The sequence below is a fragment of the Bos mutus genome, chromosome 26, assembly GCF_027580195.1.
Source record: "Bos mutus isolate GX-2022 chromosome 26, NWIPB_WYAK_1.1, whole genome shotgun sequence".
NCBI classification, from domain to species: domain Eukaryota; kingdom Metazoa; phylum Chordata; class Mammalia; order Artiodactyla; family Bovidae; genus Bos; species Bos mutus.
Window position 1 is genome coordinate 11,515,390 of NC_091642.1, and position 16,625 is coordinate 11,532,014.

General features: G+C 49.1%; 1 protein-coding gene across 1 annotated transcript in view; it reads right to left on the reverse strand.

Moving 5' to 3' along the window:
• PLPP4 (phospholipid phosphatase 4) overlaps nt 1-9,685 on the reverse strand; it is a 146,630-nt gene extending 136,945 nt beyond the window's left edge. Inside the window, exon 1 of the mRNA XM_005890174.2 lies at nt 9,467-9,685. Coding sequence (XP_005890236.1) covers nt 9,467-9,522 — 56 coding nt within the window. The 5' untranslated portion in view covers nt 9,523-9,685. The remainder of the gene's footprint in view (nt 1-9,466) is intronic.
• Between the last annotated feature and the right edge of the window lie 6,940 nt (nt 9,686-16,625).

Below are 16,625 nucleotides of genomic sequence, written 5' to 3' on the forward strand. Positions count from 1 at the left end.
ACTTTGGCTACCTGATGTGAAGAACTAACTCATTGGAAAAGACCCTGATTCTGGGAAAGATTAAAGGCAGGAGGAGAAGGGGACAACAGAGGATGAGATGGTTGGGTGGCATCACTGACTCGATGGACATGAGTTTGAGTAAACTCCAGGAGTTGGTGATGGACAGGGAGGGCTGGTATGCTGCAGTCCATGGGGTCACAAAGAGTTGGACACGACTGAGTGACTGAACTGAATCTTGACATCCCCATTGGAGGGAAGAGAGGTGGAGGAAGGAAAGGAGCCTGGCTTTAACACTTACCGTTACTTCCCTTAACATTACTTCCCTTCACCTTTAAGCCTCCTCGGCAATGATATCTTGTCCCCACTTTACAGATAAGGAAGCCGGGATACGTCTCTCTCATCAGCAGTCAGGATACAGCTCTGATGCCCATGAGCAGACTTTGGTGCCAGGCTGTCCCCCTCCTGCAGAGTGGGGACCCATCCTCTGCGCATCCTCCTGTCATTCACCACGTGCTTTACACAAAGTAACTGATCAACGGATGGAGATTAAAGCAGCATTCAGACTAGTGCTCTCTCTCAGGATCTGGGCCAGACAAAAAGAAGCCAAATCCTCTTTAAAAATCTCAGATGAGTTCCTGAGCATTTCCACCCCTCAGTATATAGCCCACAGGAATTACAGATATGTTCATTAAAAACAGTAGCAGCATTATGCTTAATAGCCAAAAATAATAAAGAATCCAAATATCAATAAATGATATCCATATAACGAGTAAACAAAAAGGGACCATCATGCAATGACAATGAGAATTAACAAACTAAAGCTACGCATAACACGGATAAGTCTCCAAAGCATGCCCAAGCAAAAAGCCCAAAAAAAGGTCCAGAAAGCAGTACGCACAATGCTTGATGCCATTTACACAAAGCTCGAAAACGCTGTTAGAAGTTAGAATGATGGGGACCCTCAGGGTGGCAGAAGGGGCCGTCAGGGTGGAGGGTGCTCTGTACAGTCATGAATCATGCACTTTTCTTTGTGGATATTATTTTTAGTTTGGACTGAGATGAAATTCCTGAGTCTGTAGGTCAAAACAGTCAAATATCAGCAATTCCACATGGTTCAAACTGATACTTCAATAAAAACACGTTTTAAAAACCCTCTGGTAAAGGAGAAAGATATGTCTAGTGCTAATCGGCAGACTGCTTTCTGCAAACCAACCTAGATGCTCCTGCAGCTTCTGACCCCGTTTCTCACTGCTTTGTCTTCAGTGGACACAGGATAACAACTCGTCCCTCACCTCGACGGGACAATTTTTCACAGTCACGTGTTAAAAGATTGTGATGAAGCAGTCCTTGGGCTCCACAGCCCCAGCCCCTCCTGGCTTCCTGCTCAACCATCCCAGGCACTGCCAAGTCCTGTACTAATTTACTTCCTCACGGTGAACCAGGGTTTCTAATTCATCTGCAGAACACCAAGATTATATTTTTTAAAGAAACAATATTACTGAGACAATTTTCATATTTAAAAACACTATCACAGAAAAATAGAGATATGGAGCTTTTACGAGCCTTGTGTGGGTCATAAAAGGTATAATCTTTATAACTAATTGAGATAACTTTATCCCAAAGCTATAAAACTAATGATCTCTTTTTGTGGCGTTGTAAGCATTTATCTCCCTGTGGGAAAACATCACCAATTCTCAGAATTCTGGGTACAGCCGACTCATTCTACAGTGGCAAATAATATTTCAAATGGAAGGATGCTCCATTTAGCAGAAGACAGAGCAGATGCCCTCCTGGGTGGGGGGAGAAGCGCTGGGTATACTTGGTCTGGCATGCAGAGACTGGTGGGTACAAGGGGTATCTGATTGAAAAACTGTCGGCAGCAGGCTTCTAGCAGAACTCTGTGTGACAAGCACAGACTCAAAAGTCAATGATGGGAACACAGCATTTTCCTTACATATTAGTGAACGCTGATAACACTTCTGATTCAGTGTCCTAGAATCGCTGCTGTAAAAGGCTGGTGATTTGTCACTGCTGAGAAGCTACAGGGCTGAGACACCATCAGAGAGACAGCACCCCATGCTTTATAATGGGGGTACAGCTCACTGAATGAACTCATGGCAATTTATGTACCTCACTTTAGGGGGCTAAAAGCAATCGTTTGAAATATAAAGGAGTTAATCATTTTACAGAAATCTTGTAGTAAATCATTTGCAATAAGAGTATCATTAGCTACCTATGGCATTTTCCTTAGCATGTACATTATGGATTCATCTAAATAAAAGGATAATAAAAATCATATCACCATTTGTTGAGGCTCTCATTTAGTACTCACAAGTCTTACATCCGAGGATGCTGTTGATGGAGAATAGATGGAGAAACATGGACGGAACTAGGATAAACACTTTGCTAAAAGGTTCACACAGCTAAGTGACAAAACCAGGATTCAAGCCCCAGGAACCCAACGCCCAGGGCCTAACTGTGACCACTATACTACACTGCTGGGTTTTGACAGGACATACAGACAATAGGGATTCACAAGAGTAGGGAGCAGACACCTAATTATCGGTGTATGTACTGTAGGCACTTACAGCACCTTATTTAATAAAACCCAGTGAAGTAGGAACTAACCCATTTCACTCACGAAAAAACTGAGGTTTTAGGCAATTTGCTAGTTGGTAGCAGAGTCAAAATCCCATCCCAACCCTGTCCATCTAGCTCCAAAGCCCATGGTTTGTCATTTACACTTTGCCTCAAAAAACCCTTTGTTCCTAGAGAGTGAGCAAAATTATTACAGGTGTAGTAGATAGAATAGATTTCTGCTACAGTAGCTAAAGTGAAAGTCACTCAGTAGTGCCTGACTCTTTTCAATCCCATGGATTATACAGTCCATGGAATTCTCCAGGCCAGAATACTGGAGTGGGTAGCCTTTCCCTTCTCCAGTGGATATTCCCAACCCAGGGATGGAACCCAGGTCTCCCACATTGCAGGCGGATTCTTTACCAGCTGAGCTACCTCAGTCCCCAAATCACAGTTAATGAAAAAAAGCTTCCTTCTGTCCCACAAGTCCACCTCCAACAGCAGCTGGCATCTGGCAGCTTTGCCACCTCAACACAGAGCTCCATGCTTGCCGCCAACAGAGAAGGACAATGACAGGTCACCAAAGGGGCCTGATGCTGCCTCAACCTGAAGGTGACCCTCTCACTCTGCCCATGTTCCCCACGGCCCCACCTGAACGCAGGGATTTGGGAATGGTCATCTCCCATGTAGCCAAAGGAGAAAATAACCAGAGGCGACCCTAGACCACAAGAGGGTCTCAAGCCACTGTAACTGCACATCAGCAGTTCCCAAATGCGTAAGAAGGATCGCCTGATGAAAATGCAACACTCCACGGGCTGATGGGAGTGTTGATCCACTCCAGGGTCGGGCTCCACTCCAAAGGCTGATCCAGTTAGGCCTGAACTGGGGCCCAGGTAATTCAGGCGCAGGTGGTCAGTAGGCTGCCCTTCAGGAAGCCTTGCTCTGAATGGATGCCGAACTCAGGGGTCTGTAAACACGATCTTCGCAAACCAAGCACCAGCTGGTGAGCTCTCCTGAGCGCCAACCATGCAAGGCCCAGCTGAAAGAGCAGGGAAAGCAAGACAGGGATGTGGATTCCTGCACAGACGGCAGAACAAACCTCAGGGTCCCCAAAAGCACAGAGGAGCCCAGCAACAGAGGCACATGTGGCCACTGACAGAAGGACCGGGGCCTAGGTGCTGAGGGAACTACCGCACCCTCCACAGTGGGCACGTGTCTGTTCATGGTGCTTTTTTGTTTCAAACTTCCCAGAGCTCCCCAGGGACATTCCACACAGGGGAACATCCAGGCTTCACGTGGGCCCTAAGATGTCCTCGTGCCATGCTCATTTCCTGACCCTCCTACAACTCAACTCCCCAACCTCGAAACCCACACTTTGTGTTGAGGCCACACGTGGTGAGCTCAGTGTTAGTCACTCATTTATGTCCTACTCTTTGCAGCCCACCAGGCTCCTCCATCCATGGGATTCTCCAGGCAAGAATACTGGAGTAGGTTGCCATTCCCTTCTCCAGGGAATCCTCCCAACCCAGGGATCAAACTTGGGTTGATTCCTGTAGGCCGATTCTTTACCATCTGAGCCAATTCCACCCAAAATGTGCCTCCAGGCTTTGGCTCCAGGACTCTGTCTGCAGGAATGTTCTTGGGCCCAGGGTCTCTGCACCTTCCATGCCCTGCTCAAGACTCAGGTGAGAGATGCCAGCTCTAAACAACCGTCCTTGGCACCTGTCTCTTCCTTGTCATTCCTCCCAGGGCTAATTAATTCCTCCTTCTAAACAAGACCGAGCAGTCTTCTCCAAACACCACAGCCCTCCCCAACCTCGAGTCTTAAATCAGACTCCTCAGGGTAATAAAGAAAGATCTATTAGCTACTGCCAATATTCCAAAAATCAACCTCACAACCAGGGCCCTCGAGCAAATCACCTGGATCAGCTAAAGCGCCAAGTTACTCTGTGTCTGTTTGGAATTACACAAACTGAAGTTTACTAATGAAAGAGAAAAAAAATAACCACGATAACTGCAAGCACCTACAAGATGCCAAACATGCCTCTACAGGCTGGATGGATAATAAAAGGGAAATGTTTGGAGGCAAAACTTTCAAAACCAGTGATTGCAAAGTGACGGGGAGGGGGCGGGGAATAACAAAAAGCAGTGTGTCGTGTCTTGCTCTGCCAGGCTGCGTGCTCCTTGGAGGCCCCCTGGTCTTCCTTACCCAACCATCCCTGCCACCTGCTCAGGCCTCCAGCATAGGAAGTGCTCAAAGGAGAGAGGCTGAGTTGATCTGAGGTGAAGCAAACACCATTGCCTGGCATCCTGAGCACACCCCTACTTCTGGAGGGACATCCCAGACAAGGATCCTCCGGGAGCCACAGGGAGGGAGAGAAAGAGGATGGAGGGATGTGGGGAGAAAAAGAGAGGTTGAGGAGCCCAGACTCACAAATGAAGTAGGCAGCTCATCTGTGCCATCCCCCACCCACCCGTTAGCAGGTCAGGTCATCAGCATATGTCCAGGGTCCTTTCTGCAGGGCTATAAATAAAGGTTTCTCCCATTTAACTGATGCCCCAGAGGGGAACGGCCAACAGCGGCAAGAGAAAACAGCGCTAGTCCTTTAGTGTCTTTATTGGCAACTTCCTCACCACGTCACACTCTCTGGGCTCCAGAGACGTAAGGAAGACCCTTACAATCTGTAACAAGCCCAACCCCTCCTCTTAGGGAGGGTGAACCACAGCTGGCCCCCTCCACCACTGAGATGTCAGAGAGTCTGGTTTTGGAACTAGAGTGACATCAGTCCAGACCGTGCTTCTCTACAGATAAAGGATCTTTAGCGGAGGGATGGCTTCTAAGAGGCGGTCACTTTGGTTCCCGTCTGGAAGCCTGGAACTGGACATAGTTCATCTCAGCAGCTTTGGGAAAGGAAGACAACTGCCTGAAAGCATGTTATACCTCCTGCTGGCTGAGTACCTGCAGACAAGTTACTTAGCCTTTCTAAATTGGTCTCTCTATTTGTAAAGTCGGAAAAATTAAGAGGATCTCTTCAAGCAAAATGAGGCTTAAAGGAGAAATCACATGGAGTCCCTTTGGTGGACAGCGAGCCCTCAACAGACCACTGCTGGCTGTTTTTATTTTTTTTCCCTGAAGCTGTACAGCAAGGTGACTGAGAGCTGGAGCATCGAGATTTAGGTCTCAGCGCCCTTACCAGCTCTGTGGCAGTTCCTTAATCTGTGTTCCAGATCCTTCATCCATGATTAGAAATGTCAACACACCCGCCTCATCAGGTGCATATAACGGTTAAATATACATGCGATTGTCTTTATTAGTGTCTGGCACATGGTAAGCGCTGAATACATGGCAGGTATTGGAGAGGCCAGGTGGAAACGTGGCAGTAGTGTACCAGTGGTGGTACACACGTGGGTCACAGGGCCACTGACTGGCCCCCTTGCCTCCACACTCCACTCACTCAGCAACATCCAGTCTGGCTTTAGCAGGAACACTCACAGTATCCCTGCTGGCATCTAGGGTGATGGCAGAATGGAGGAAGCCTGTGGGCACTCCTCCTCTCTGCTTTGCCCACAGCCCTTGCCATGCCATACTAAGTCACTTCAGTCGTGTCTGACTCTTTGTGACCGTATGGACTGTAGCCCACCAGGCTCCTCTGTCCGTATGGTTATCTAGGCAAGAATACTGGAGTGGGTTGCCAGGCCCTCCTCCAGGGAATCTTCGTGACCCAGGGATTGAACCCACATCTCATGCATTGGCAGGTGGGTTCCTTACCACCAGCATCACCTGAGAAGCCCTCCCATGGGACCCTTGAGGAAGAGCAAAGCCCACAAGTCTCAGAGTACTAAATTCAGCCTCAAAGCTGCACACCATACTTTGATGTTTCCTAAACACTGATTCCTCAAACCAATTTATTTCTTGGTAAGTTAAACTTTACATACCAGCCCTGATGGGCATTACTTGTTACTAATTTTCTCCTCGGTGATTGAGCTTCTCAGGCAGGACCGAGCATTTCTCGGGTGCTCTCTGGAGAGTGGTCCATGAAAAGCATCCTGTTGGAATCCTGAGTCATCAAACCTCAATGCTAAACCTGGTCTAGAGACAGAGAACCGGTTCCTTAAGAGAACAAGGGAAACCTTGGTTCCTAGTCTATGCCCACTACCCATGCATCCACAAATGCATTGCATTAGCACTAACCTCACACCTCCAGGGGGGCTTCCCTGGTGGCTCAGCCATAAAGAATCTGCCTCCCAATGTCAGGAGATGCAGGTTTGATCCCTGGGTCGGGAAGAACCCCCTGGAGAAGGAAATGGCAACCCATTCCAGTATTCTTGCCTGCGAAATTCCATGGACAAAGAAGCCTGGCGGGCTACAGTCCACGGGGTCACAAAAGAGTCAGACAAGACTTTGGGCACCAGGAAGTGGGGTTCTAGTTTCATGCAGAGCAAATCTGATCAGAGAACAGGAATATCTACAGGTGATGCTCCCTAGAGGCACAAGTCTGCAAAGAAATAAAGTATCCCCCAGCAAAAGATTATTTCCTTATCCTCAGAAATAAGGGACATACACCAAGAAGAACCAAATAGTGTCATCTAAGTTGGACCCAACAGCAGAGAAATGGATTCGGCCTGTCCAGAGGGACTTTCTAAACCTACGGGGATGAAGCCCTCCTACTGAGACCATCACCTTCATGACTAGAGGTGGGTTCAAGCCACTGAAGCACCAGCAAAAGGAAGAATAAAACTCCCCTCACCCCGAAAGCCAGCCTCTGTCATCTCGCCAGAAGCTCATCTCAGAAAACAAAGGGTCATCTGTATCTCGCGCTCCACACCAGTCCTTCCGGAAGTCCGTATCTGCCTGATGATAACAGCATCTGAGCATCCAAGATTCCCACCCAGGGAGTTGAGCACAGATAACCAAGCTGGTCTTTGCAGGTAAAAGAGCCACAAGTTGGACACACTGTTAATATTTCTAATTTGATACAAAACCAGGGAATCATCCAAAAATGCCATCAGCACCCAAGATTTTTGGTGATAACAGATCCCCTCTGGGTGATAGAAGATCCCCCATTAAGTAATTAATACAAAGGGGAAGCTGGAGAAAAAAATATGAACTGCCTGATTTTTACATAATATCTTTAGAGGAAGCAAGAAGCACATAAAATGGTAATTATCAAATTTCCAAATCCACTGCATGGACCATTCATTACGTATTTATAAAATTTGCATAAATGTTTGGTGGGGGGGAGATATTTGAAGGAGTGTTTGAAAATAATACAAATATTTACATATCATTGGATCCTTTTTTTTTAATTTGATGATTGCCAGTGGCAAACAAAACTAGCAACCAAAGAGCCTACCTCACTTTATTTCAACATAACTCACACGAACATTCACCCAACAAATGGTAAATTTTGCTGTGCACTGAACACTATTTTATCATTTCTATCACACAATACTTTAATGGGGCTCAGCCTAATTGCCAATTGGAAGCTGTCCCCATCTGGCCGCAAGGCAAGTACTAGTTTGAATGTATATTCCAAAGGTAGAAAAACAGATGAAGAGAAGGGGAAAGTGTTTTCTGTTTTTTTCTAAAGTGCCTCAGGAACCACCCGAGTTCTTCTTCCGGCTGAATAACACTAGTGTTTAGTCAGAAGCTAGGAAAGGGGGTTTTCTGCACCTGGGGGAAGCTCACGGATTTTTTTCTAGCAATGTGAATAAACACGCTGGATGAATTTAGTCCCTGGTAAAGAAAAACATGCCAGAAAGGGCATTTCTTTGCACGTGTATACCCTGGGTGAACAAAACCGAAGTCGTCTCATGGCCTCCCACCTGCCACCAAGGACTCCGGATTCGGGGCAGAAATCCAGAGAGAGGCCTCCTGTTTGGAATGGCTTAATGGGCTTTTTTAAAAAATGCAAATCCAGAAAGTTCATGCAACTTAAATATTTAAAATGTGTCTGAAAACAGCCCTGGGCAGAGGAGGAGAGAGAACCTGAACCCCTAATGGAGGGACAAGTGTAGACACGGCGCCTAGGTGACAGGAGATGACAGAAGGCTAGAAATGGGTCTGAGCGGATGTTCTGGGCTTGAATCTGAAGGGCAGAGACGCGACAGATCGCTGCTGCTTGGGCGCGGGGGAAGCTGGAGGCGGCGGCGGGCCCCCGGGGGTACAGTGGGGCTCAGACGTCTCTGAAAAAACCCATTGCCAGATCCCCCTCCTCTTGCCAAGCACCCGCCGCTCAGGGCCCCCGGGGCATCTCGCTGCTGCCCTAAGTGGGCATGGACTCCGCACAGAGCTCTCGACATATGGAGCCCACATCCCGGGCTGTCGGCCCTCCGACTTCTTAGCCGCCGCAGCAACAGTTTTCCAGCCGGAGAAGCATCGCAAATGCCTCCGGGGAAAACGCTCAACAGGACCCCCCGGGCGCCAAAGCCAGGGGCGCGAAGGGAGACCCAGCCCGGCCCTGGGCACTGCGCGGATCCAGGAAGGATGCAGCCAGGAGCAGAGACTGCAAACGTCGGGCTCCGAAGATCACACACAGGGAGAAACTTCCCCAGGGCGCCAACGAGGGTGCGCGTTTGCGTCCCCGTAAGCATCCAGAATCCCCGGCAGGTGGTGCAGGGCCGGGGAAAGGCGCCGGCCAGGGGACCTGGCGCGTTGAGGTGACGGGAGCCGGCCAGTCTCGCGCGCGGGGGTCCCTTCGTGCGCAGAGTGCCAGGAAGGGGGACAGAAGGGTCTTTCTAGGTCCCCTAGGACGCATCCCTGGGCGGGGAAGGGACCCTCCAATCCAGGCACCGGCGGGGCGCAAACAAACTTGGGGTGCCCAGACGTCTGCTCGGTCCGTGGGTCCCCGAGTCCTCGCGCCCAGACCCGCGGCGCGCCACTACTTACACGAAGACCCCGAAAAGCAGGGCTCGGACCCCGATCTCAATGGCCAGTTCTCGCATGGTGTGGCCGGAGCGGCTCCCGCGGCGGCGGCTGGTGCTCTCGGCGGCTCCCGCAGCCTGGCCGGTGCCGGCTCGCCAGACCCGGGGCGGCGAGGGAGGCGCGCTCCAGGCCGCGGGCGGGGGCGGGAGGCGGGCGCCGAGAGGGGCGGGCGGGCGGCGGGGAGGACTCAACCCAAATCTCCCGCCCAAGGCTCTGGGGTTCGGGGACGCAGCGCCGACCGCCCCCGACGCTCCCAGCCCCGCGGCCCCTGCGCCGAGCGGGAGGGAGCCTGGGGGACTCCCGGGTCCCCCGCGCCCGGCACCGCCTCCGCTTCCTGGGCCCGCCGCGCCTTGCGCTCGCGCCCGGGCGAGGGGAAGCCCGGGGAAGCCCGGACGCCGCCGCCTCCCCTGCGCGCTCCCCGGCTCCCCCGCCAGTGGGCGGCCCCTGGGCTCGGCGCCCGGGCAGCGCGCTCGCTGGGTCTCTGCCTGCGGCCCCTCTGCGTCTCCTCGCTCGTCCTCGACTCTCGCTGCTCCCGGGGCTCTGGCTCCTTGGCACACGCACTCACGTGGGCAGGTAGTAGCGGAGCGCTTTGAGGATTCTCTCGGGCTCCAGACAGCCCTGGCACCCACTGTTCGTGGCGGGCAGAGCTCCTTCCTATCTATTCTCTGCCCTTCCTACATTTTTCTAACCTGGAATTTTTTTTTTTTTTTTTTTCCCTAAGAAGTTACCCGAGATTACTCTCAAGCTTTGCTTTGCCCCCTGGAAGACCCGGCCAGATTCCAGGGTCCTGGCACAGACTGAGGGCAAAGGGGAACCTGGCTCTTCGCCAACCACCAGCGCCACGCCAAAGGAAACCGCCCTCACCCCCACCCCGCGCAGCCCCCAAGCAGCTCCGGACTGTGCTGTGAAACGTAAAAGAGAGAGAGAGAGACTGGCCCCTACCCCAGCAGGTGGGCAGGGTCCCTCTTTGCTGACACAGCATCGTCATCAGCACCTGAGGCAGCAAGGGCTGCTGGGAGGACCAGAAGCCTCACCCGAAGGGTTCAGAGTCAAAGGCCAGATCCTCACCGGTGACCCGAGGGTCAGGACGTCAAACCAGAGCCCAACCAGGGATTAGGTTTGCTTTCCCATCACCTGTCAGGATTATATGTTTGTCAGAATTTGAACTTCCTATTTTTATTAATTTAAAACAAATGGACATTCAAGATGCAAAACTCATATTAACCATAACCATCAGGTTGTCTCTAGGGAGCCCAGGTCTCTCCTGGGTTTAGAGATCTGGGAGATGGTAGTTACTGGGAATGAGAAGCCAGAGTGCAGCCTTGGACAAGAGGGAGGGTAGGAAGAAGGAAGACCTTAGAAGGAGAGCTTAGACATCAGCAGAGGGCAAACTGACTCTACTTCAGAAGGGACCCATGACAGATCCAAGATTCCGGAGCCAAGACATCTCAAGGACTAGGGAGAGAAAGGCAGACAGAGGAGGAACAGTCCTGGCTGTGTGGAAGGGACGCCATCCTGGAAGCCCCAGAGGCAGGCCCTGCATCTGGTTAGCCTGTCACTGTATACATGATGCCTGGCACACTGTGCTTGGTAAGTATTCGGTGAATGAATGAATGATTGATTATGTATATCACGCACGTGGAGTGTCAGGTGTGGGTAGAGTAATGAGGACTTGGAGGAAGGAGGTGTGGGTCTGTTTCCTCTGTTCCCCGGGCCTTGCAACTACCCTGAGCACACTGGACTGAGCTGGGGTGTGGGAGAGTCCATAGTCAACCCAGTGAACTCTAGGAACCCAGATCCAAAAGGATCTGGTCAGGAGGCCAGATTCTAGATTACTAACAAGAGCCAATGATATTAATACATCACTTACCTATGAGCATCAACTGAGCACAGTTATGTGTTGGGTGCGAGGACTCATAATCTAAATCCGCCCTCAAGCAGACAGACAGACAAGGAACCGTGAAGAAACATTAAGGAACTTAGCAAAGCAGCACCAATCAGTCCCCTTCTGAAAACTGGATCACTCTGAGATCAGAGGTTGGAATCCTCCCTTTGGTCTGGGGTGGCCAGAGCACAAAGCCTTGTTGAGGAGAGTTGGTTCTTAAAAGGCCAAGGAAATTCCAAGTGAGGGCAAGAACATAAATAGGTGAAGGGAGAAGAGGTGGAAGGGGTCTGGAGGGCAGAGTGGATCAACCTCTCTGGCAGTCAGAAGGGTGGACCAAGGTTAAGTTCATGCTCAAGACCTAATTGTGTTGGTGCTGACCACCAGGGACTGTTACCAAGATTGTAGATTTAGAATCTTTGTGCCACATGTTCCTGATCATTGCTTGCTTGTATTAGAGATGCCTAGAGAAGGAGTTTGAAAGAGTATGTGACTACACTGCTATTATCATTAAAAAGGGACTTTGAAACACACAGCTCTAAAGAGCTGCCCAGGTAACCCCCTCTTTTGTTGCCTTGAATTGATTCTATGCTCTCCCCTCAATGTGGTCATCCTGTTTGGATCAGAAATCCTGCTCCTGATAAAGAATTCACCCTTGAGGGAGCCTGTACCCTCTCCAAACAGCTCTGTCGAAATCTCTCCCCTATGGGGAATTACAACAACACAGCATCCTGTAACATATAATAACGGATTAGTCCTACTTCCCCTGTTCCCATTCTAGGCCTATCAGCTGCACAGAACTGATACCATTAGAACTTCTGTGGAGCAAGGAACAGATGGCTCAAGCCAAATTCATTTTAAAGAAGTAGAATTGTAAAGTTCAGAAGAAGATCAGGCTTCAGGCACAGCTGGATTCAGCATCCAAGCAGTGTCACCAGGACTTGACTCTTTCTACCTCTCCACTCCACTCTGCATTTGTATTGGCTTCAGTCTTGAGTTCCTGGTAGCTCCAAGGTGATTGCAAGAATTCCAGCTTTCCATGCTCTCAGGATCAAATCTGATGGGAAAGACCTCTATCTTGAAGCCAGCAGTCCCAACAAAAGTGTCATTGAAGGTCACTGGCCCTGTCCAGTCCTGAACCAGGCACCGTGGTCTGGGAATTATGATTGGATTGATTGTCTCAGGCCTGGGCCACGTGTTTCATCCCTAAGCTGGGAATAGAAACTTCACCCGCAGCTTCTGAACTGAGAATGGGAAAAGGTGGACCCACAAATGATGCTTTGGAGGAGGAAAAATGTTTCATGTAGAGCAAATGAACATGGATCCGGATACCCGCTTCCATGTCATAACCATGCAGATTAAAGAATGCTAGTGTGCTTCCCTGAGTTCTTGGCCAGCCCCTCCATCTTTAAGTAGTAGAAGAGTTACACATGGTAAGGCTGCCTTGCCTGTGCTCTGCCAGGCAGACTGGCAGAGCTGCCTTTACACAAAGTGGTGATGTCACCCAGGGGCTCCTCCTCAGCTGCAGGGGCTCCTCCTTCTCCACTCCTGCTGGTAACTCTGTCATCTGCTCTAATCATCTCCTTTCTCGTTCACCAAAGCCAGCTGTCAAGGGAAAACTCCAGCCTTCTTCATTACGTGGTGGCTCACATGGTAAAGAGTCTGCCTGCAATGCAGGAGATCCGGTTTCAATCACTGGGTTGGGAAGATACCCTGGAGAACAGAATGGCAACCCACTCCAGTATTTTTGCCTGGAGAATCCCATGGACAGAGGAGCCTGCCGGGCTAAAGTCCATGGGGCTGCAAAGAGTTGGGCACGACTGAGCAATTCACACTTTCACTTTCTTCATTACATATCCTGGATCAGGATATTTCATGGGTTCGCTCTCTCATACACACTGAAGCTCTGATTATTTAAGGCGGGTCCCTCTTGAAGGGCAGTTCCCAGAAATGGCCTGAAGATGGCATCCTCTGTGTCCCTAATCACCCACAATGGGAGGCCCCTGCCATGTGTGCAGGAGGCCGGCGCCAGCAACTGTCCAGCTGTGCATGTGTGCTCAGTCACTCAGTCCAGCTCTTTGCAACCCCAGAGATTGTGCAGCCCACCAGGCTCCTCTGTCTATGGGATTTCCCAGGCAAAAATACTGGAGTGGGTTGCCATTTCCTCCTCCAGGGGATCCTTCCAACCCAGGGATCAAACCTGAGTCTCCTGTGTATCCTGCATTGGCAGGAGGATTTTTTTTTTAACCACTGGCAGTAACAGGGAAGCCCCATCTAGCTGTGAACATGTGCCAAGTAGTAGAGCCCCTCAAAGTGCCGTGATGCTACTGAAGCAATGAGTCGACAAGGGAGTGAAGTAAAGCAGGTTAGATAAAGCCGTCTGGCCAGGTGCCCAGCTTGACAGCTCCAGCTGGGTCTTCAGAAGCCCCCCATGGAACGTGATAAGTTCTCCCGTGAAGGAAGCATGGGTCAGAGGTTCTAGCAGTCTCAGAAACATTCTATCATAAGAAATGAAATAAACATGCCAATTCCTCCCCGAGATAAAGTGAGCACTGTAACTGTAAAGTGTGAGATTGACCTTTGAAAAATCACTGCAGGATGCAAACTCTCAAATGAGTGCAGCTTCCTTTGGTACCTCTGTGGTGGCACACCTTTACAAAGTGCTACTTGGGGGAAAATCTCTCATGTTTCATACTGAGCTTATGGGCATGCCAAGGAAATCACCCTTGTCCCTCCATAGTCATGCTCTGTTGTTGGATTATTTTTTAAATCCCCAAATGGTGTCTAATAGGGTGATCCCATATTGATCAGATTTGGGGCTATTTCTAAGAACCAACCACCACTTTCAGACAACACAAATCTGCAACAATTTCTTATCACTTCCAAAAGTTATACACTGTGTCTCAATGACTCCTACCTAGCTGCTCTAAGAGTGTGTCCTGGAAACGGGTAGCCAGCATAGCGATACTTTCCTATAGAGACCCACACATCCAGGCTTTCCACTGTGGTTGCCTGGTGTGAACTGATGTGCAGAGATTGAAGAGGAATTTCAGAAGAGGTCATCAAGTTCAACTTGTTCCATAAATATCCTCCATAAGGGTCGCAATAAATATCCATCTGCTTGAACACCTCCGGGGATGAGGAACTCATTCACTGCTCATGTCATCCCTGGAGAGATCTATTGTCCTTGATGTCTGAGTAGAAAGAGACTTGCCTATAGCCTACATCCAGTTGTACTTTGAGGGCCACACAGAATATATTTAATGCCTATTCTTCTACATCATGGCCCTTTAATTATTCCTCAACTGGAAACAGAGATAGAGAGATGGAGATGAGAATGGAGGCAGGGAGGCAGAGAGAGAGAGAGGAAGAGAGGGTAGGTCTTCTAAACAAGTTAAATATTCTCAGCTCGTTCACCTTCTGGTAGTAATATTTATTAGACCTCTAAGGATACAGAACTGCAGATCCAACACTGAAGTGCTTTAAGCCAAATTCCACATAATGAAAGGGAATTTTTCTACTTCCTGGAAGGAGATAAAGTACACTGAAAGTGACTTAACGTGTTCCTGTCTTCAGAGCAGCTGTTAGGCCATCAGAGGAGAAAACGTATGAATTGATGAAGACTTCAGGAGAAAATGTTACTTCAGTTCTTAGAAAGCTTTAAGTTAGAAACTTTTTTTTAAGCAGGATTTTGTCTCTTGTTTTCAAATTTATCATGTGAAAAGTCTGAGTATCACTACCTTTGCATACGTGCTAGATTCACTTCCGTTTGTCTGATTCTTTGTGACCCTATGGAGCCCGCCAAGCTCCTCTGTCCATGGGATTCTCCAGGCAAGAACACTAGAGTGGGTTGCCATGCCCTCTTCCAGGGGATCTTCCCAACCTAGGGATGGAACCATCATCTCTTACGTCTCCTGCATTGGCAGGCGGATTTTTTTTTACCACTAGCGCCACCTGGGAAGCCCTACCTTTACTTTGCCCAAAAAGAAATCTTTATGCAGGAGCCAATAGGATTCTCACTAATATTCCTAATTAGAATCCTGGAACATTTGTGCAAGGGAAAGTGAAAAGTGAAAGTCGCTCATTCGTGTCCGACTCTTCGCAACCCCATGGACTATACAGTCTATGGAATTCTCCAGGCCAGAATACTGGAGTGGGTAGCCTTTCTCTTCTCCAGGGGATCTTCCCAAGCCAGGGATCAAACCCAGGTCTCATGCATTCAGGCAGATTCTTTACCAGCTGAGCCACAAGGGAAGCCCACCAACTGCAAGGGAAGAAAATTCAAAATTAAGAAGCCTTTGTTCTTAGGGTGCAGCTATTTCTACTCCTTCACTTGTGGGTGGTCCAAACCCTTGCCAGGACTCCCACCCCACCTCAGGGTGTCAGGGACACAGCCAGGAGCAGGACCCAAGTCCCTCATTCACAGTTCCATGCTCTTGAAAGACATTCAGCTACATCCTGGCTAAGATTGTGTGTCCTGGAAACGGGTAGCCAGCATAGCGATCCTTCCCTATAGAGACCCACACATCCAGGCTTTCCACTGTGGTTGCCTGGCTGACATCTGATTGTGATCGTGGTTTGTGTCTCCCTGATGGTTAATGATGTTGAGCATCTTTTCATGTGAGTTTTGGCCATTCTTTCATCTTTTCGTGTGAAGTATCTCTGTGTGTCTGTTGCCCATTTTTAAATTGGATTTTTGGTTTTTATTATTGATTTGAAGGAATTTTTAATATTTATCTCAACCCCAGTTCCTTCTTAGATGTACAAATATCTCCTACATCTGCCTTAACTTTTTCTTTACAGTTCTTTTGGAAGAGCACACACTTTTAATTTTGATGAAATCCAATTTATCAATTTCCTCTTTTACACTTGTTCCTTTTGTGTGTGAAGAAATCTTTGCCCGTTCCGTATCTGTGAATGTTTCCCTTTGTATTTTCCTCTAGAAGCTTTATAATAGCTTTTACGTGTAGATCTATGTTATGTCTCAAATTAATTTTTGCATGTGGTATAAAGTAGGGGCTGAGGGACTTCCCTGGTGGTCCAGCGGTTAGGAATCTGCACTATGATGCAGGCAACGTGAGTTCAGCCCCTGGTCAAGGAACTAAGATCCCGCATGCCATAGAGCAGCAAGAGAAGCCTGCTCATTGCAACAAAGACCCAATGTAGCCAAATTACAAAAATAAAATAAAATAAAGTAGGGGCTCTCAGCCAAATAAAAAACAAAGTAGGGGCTGAGATTCT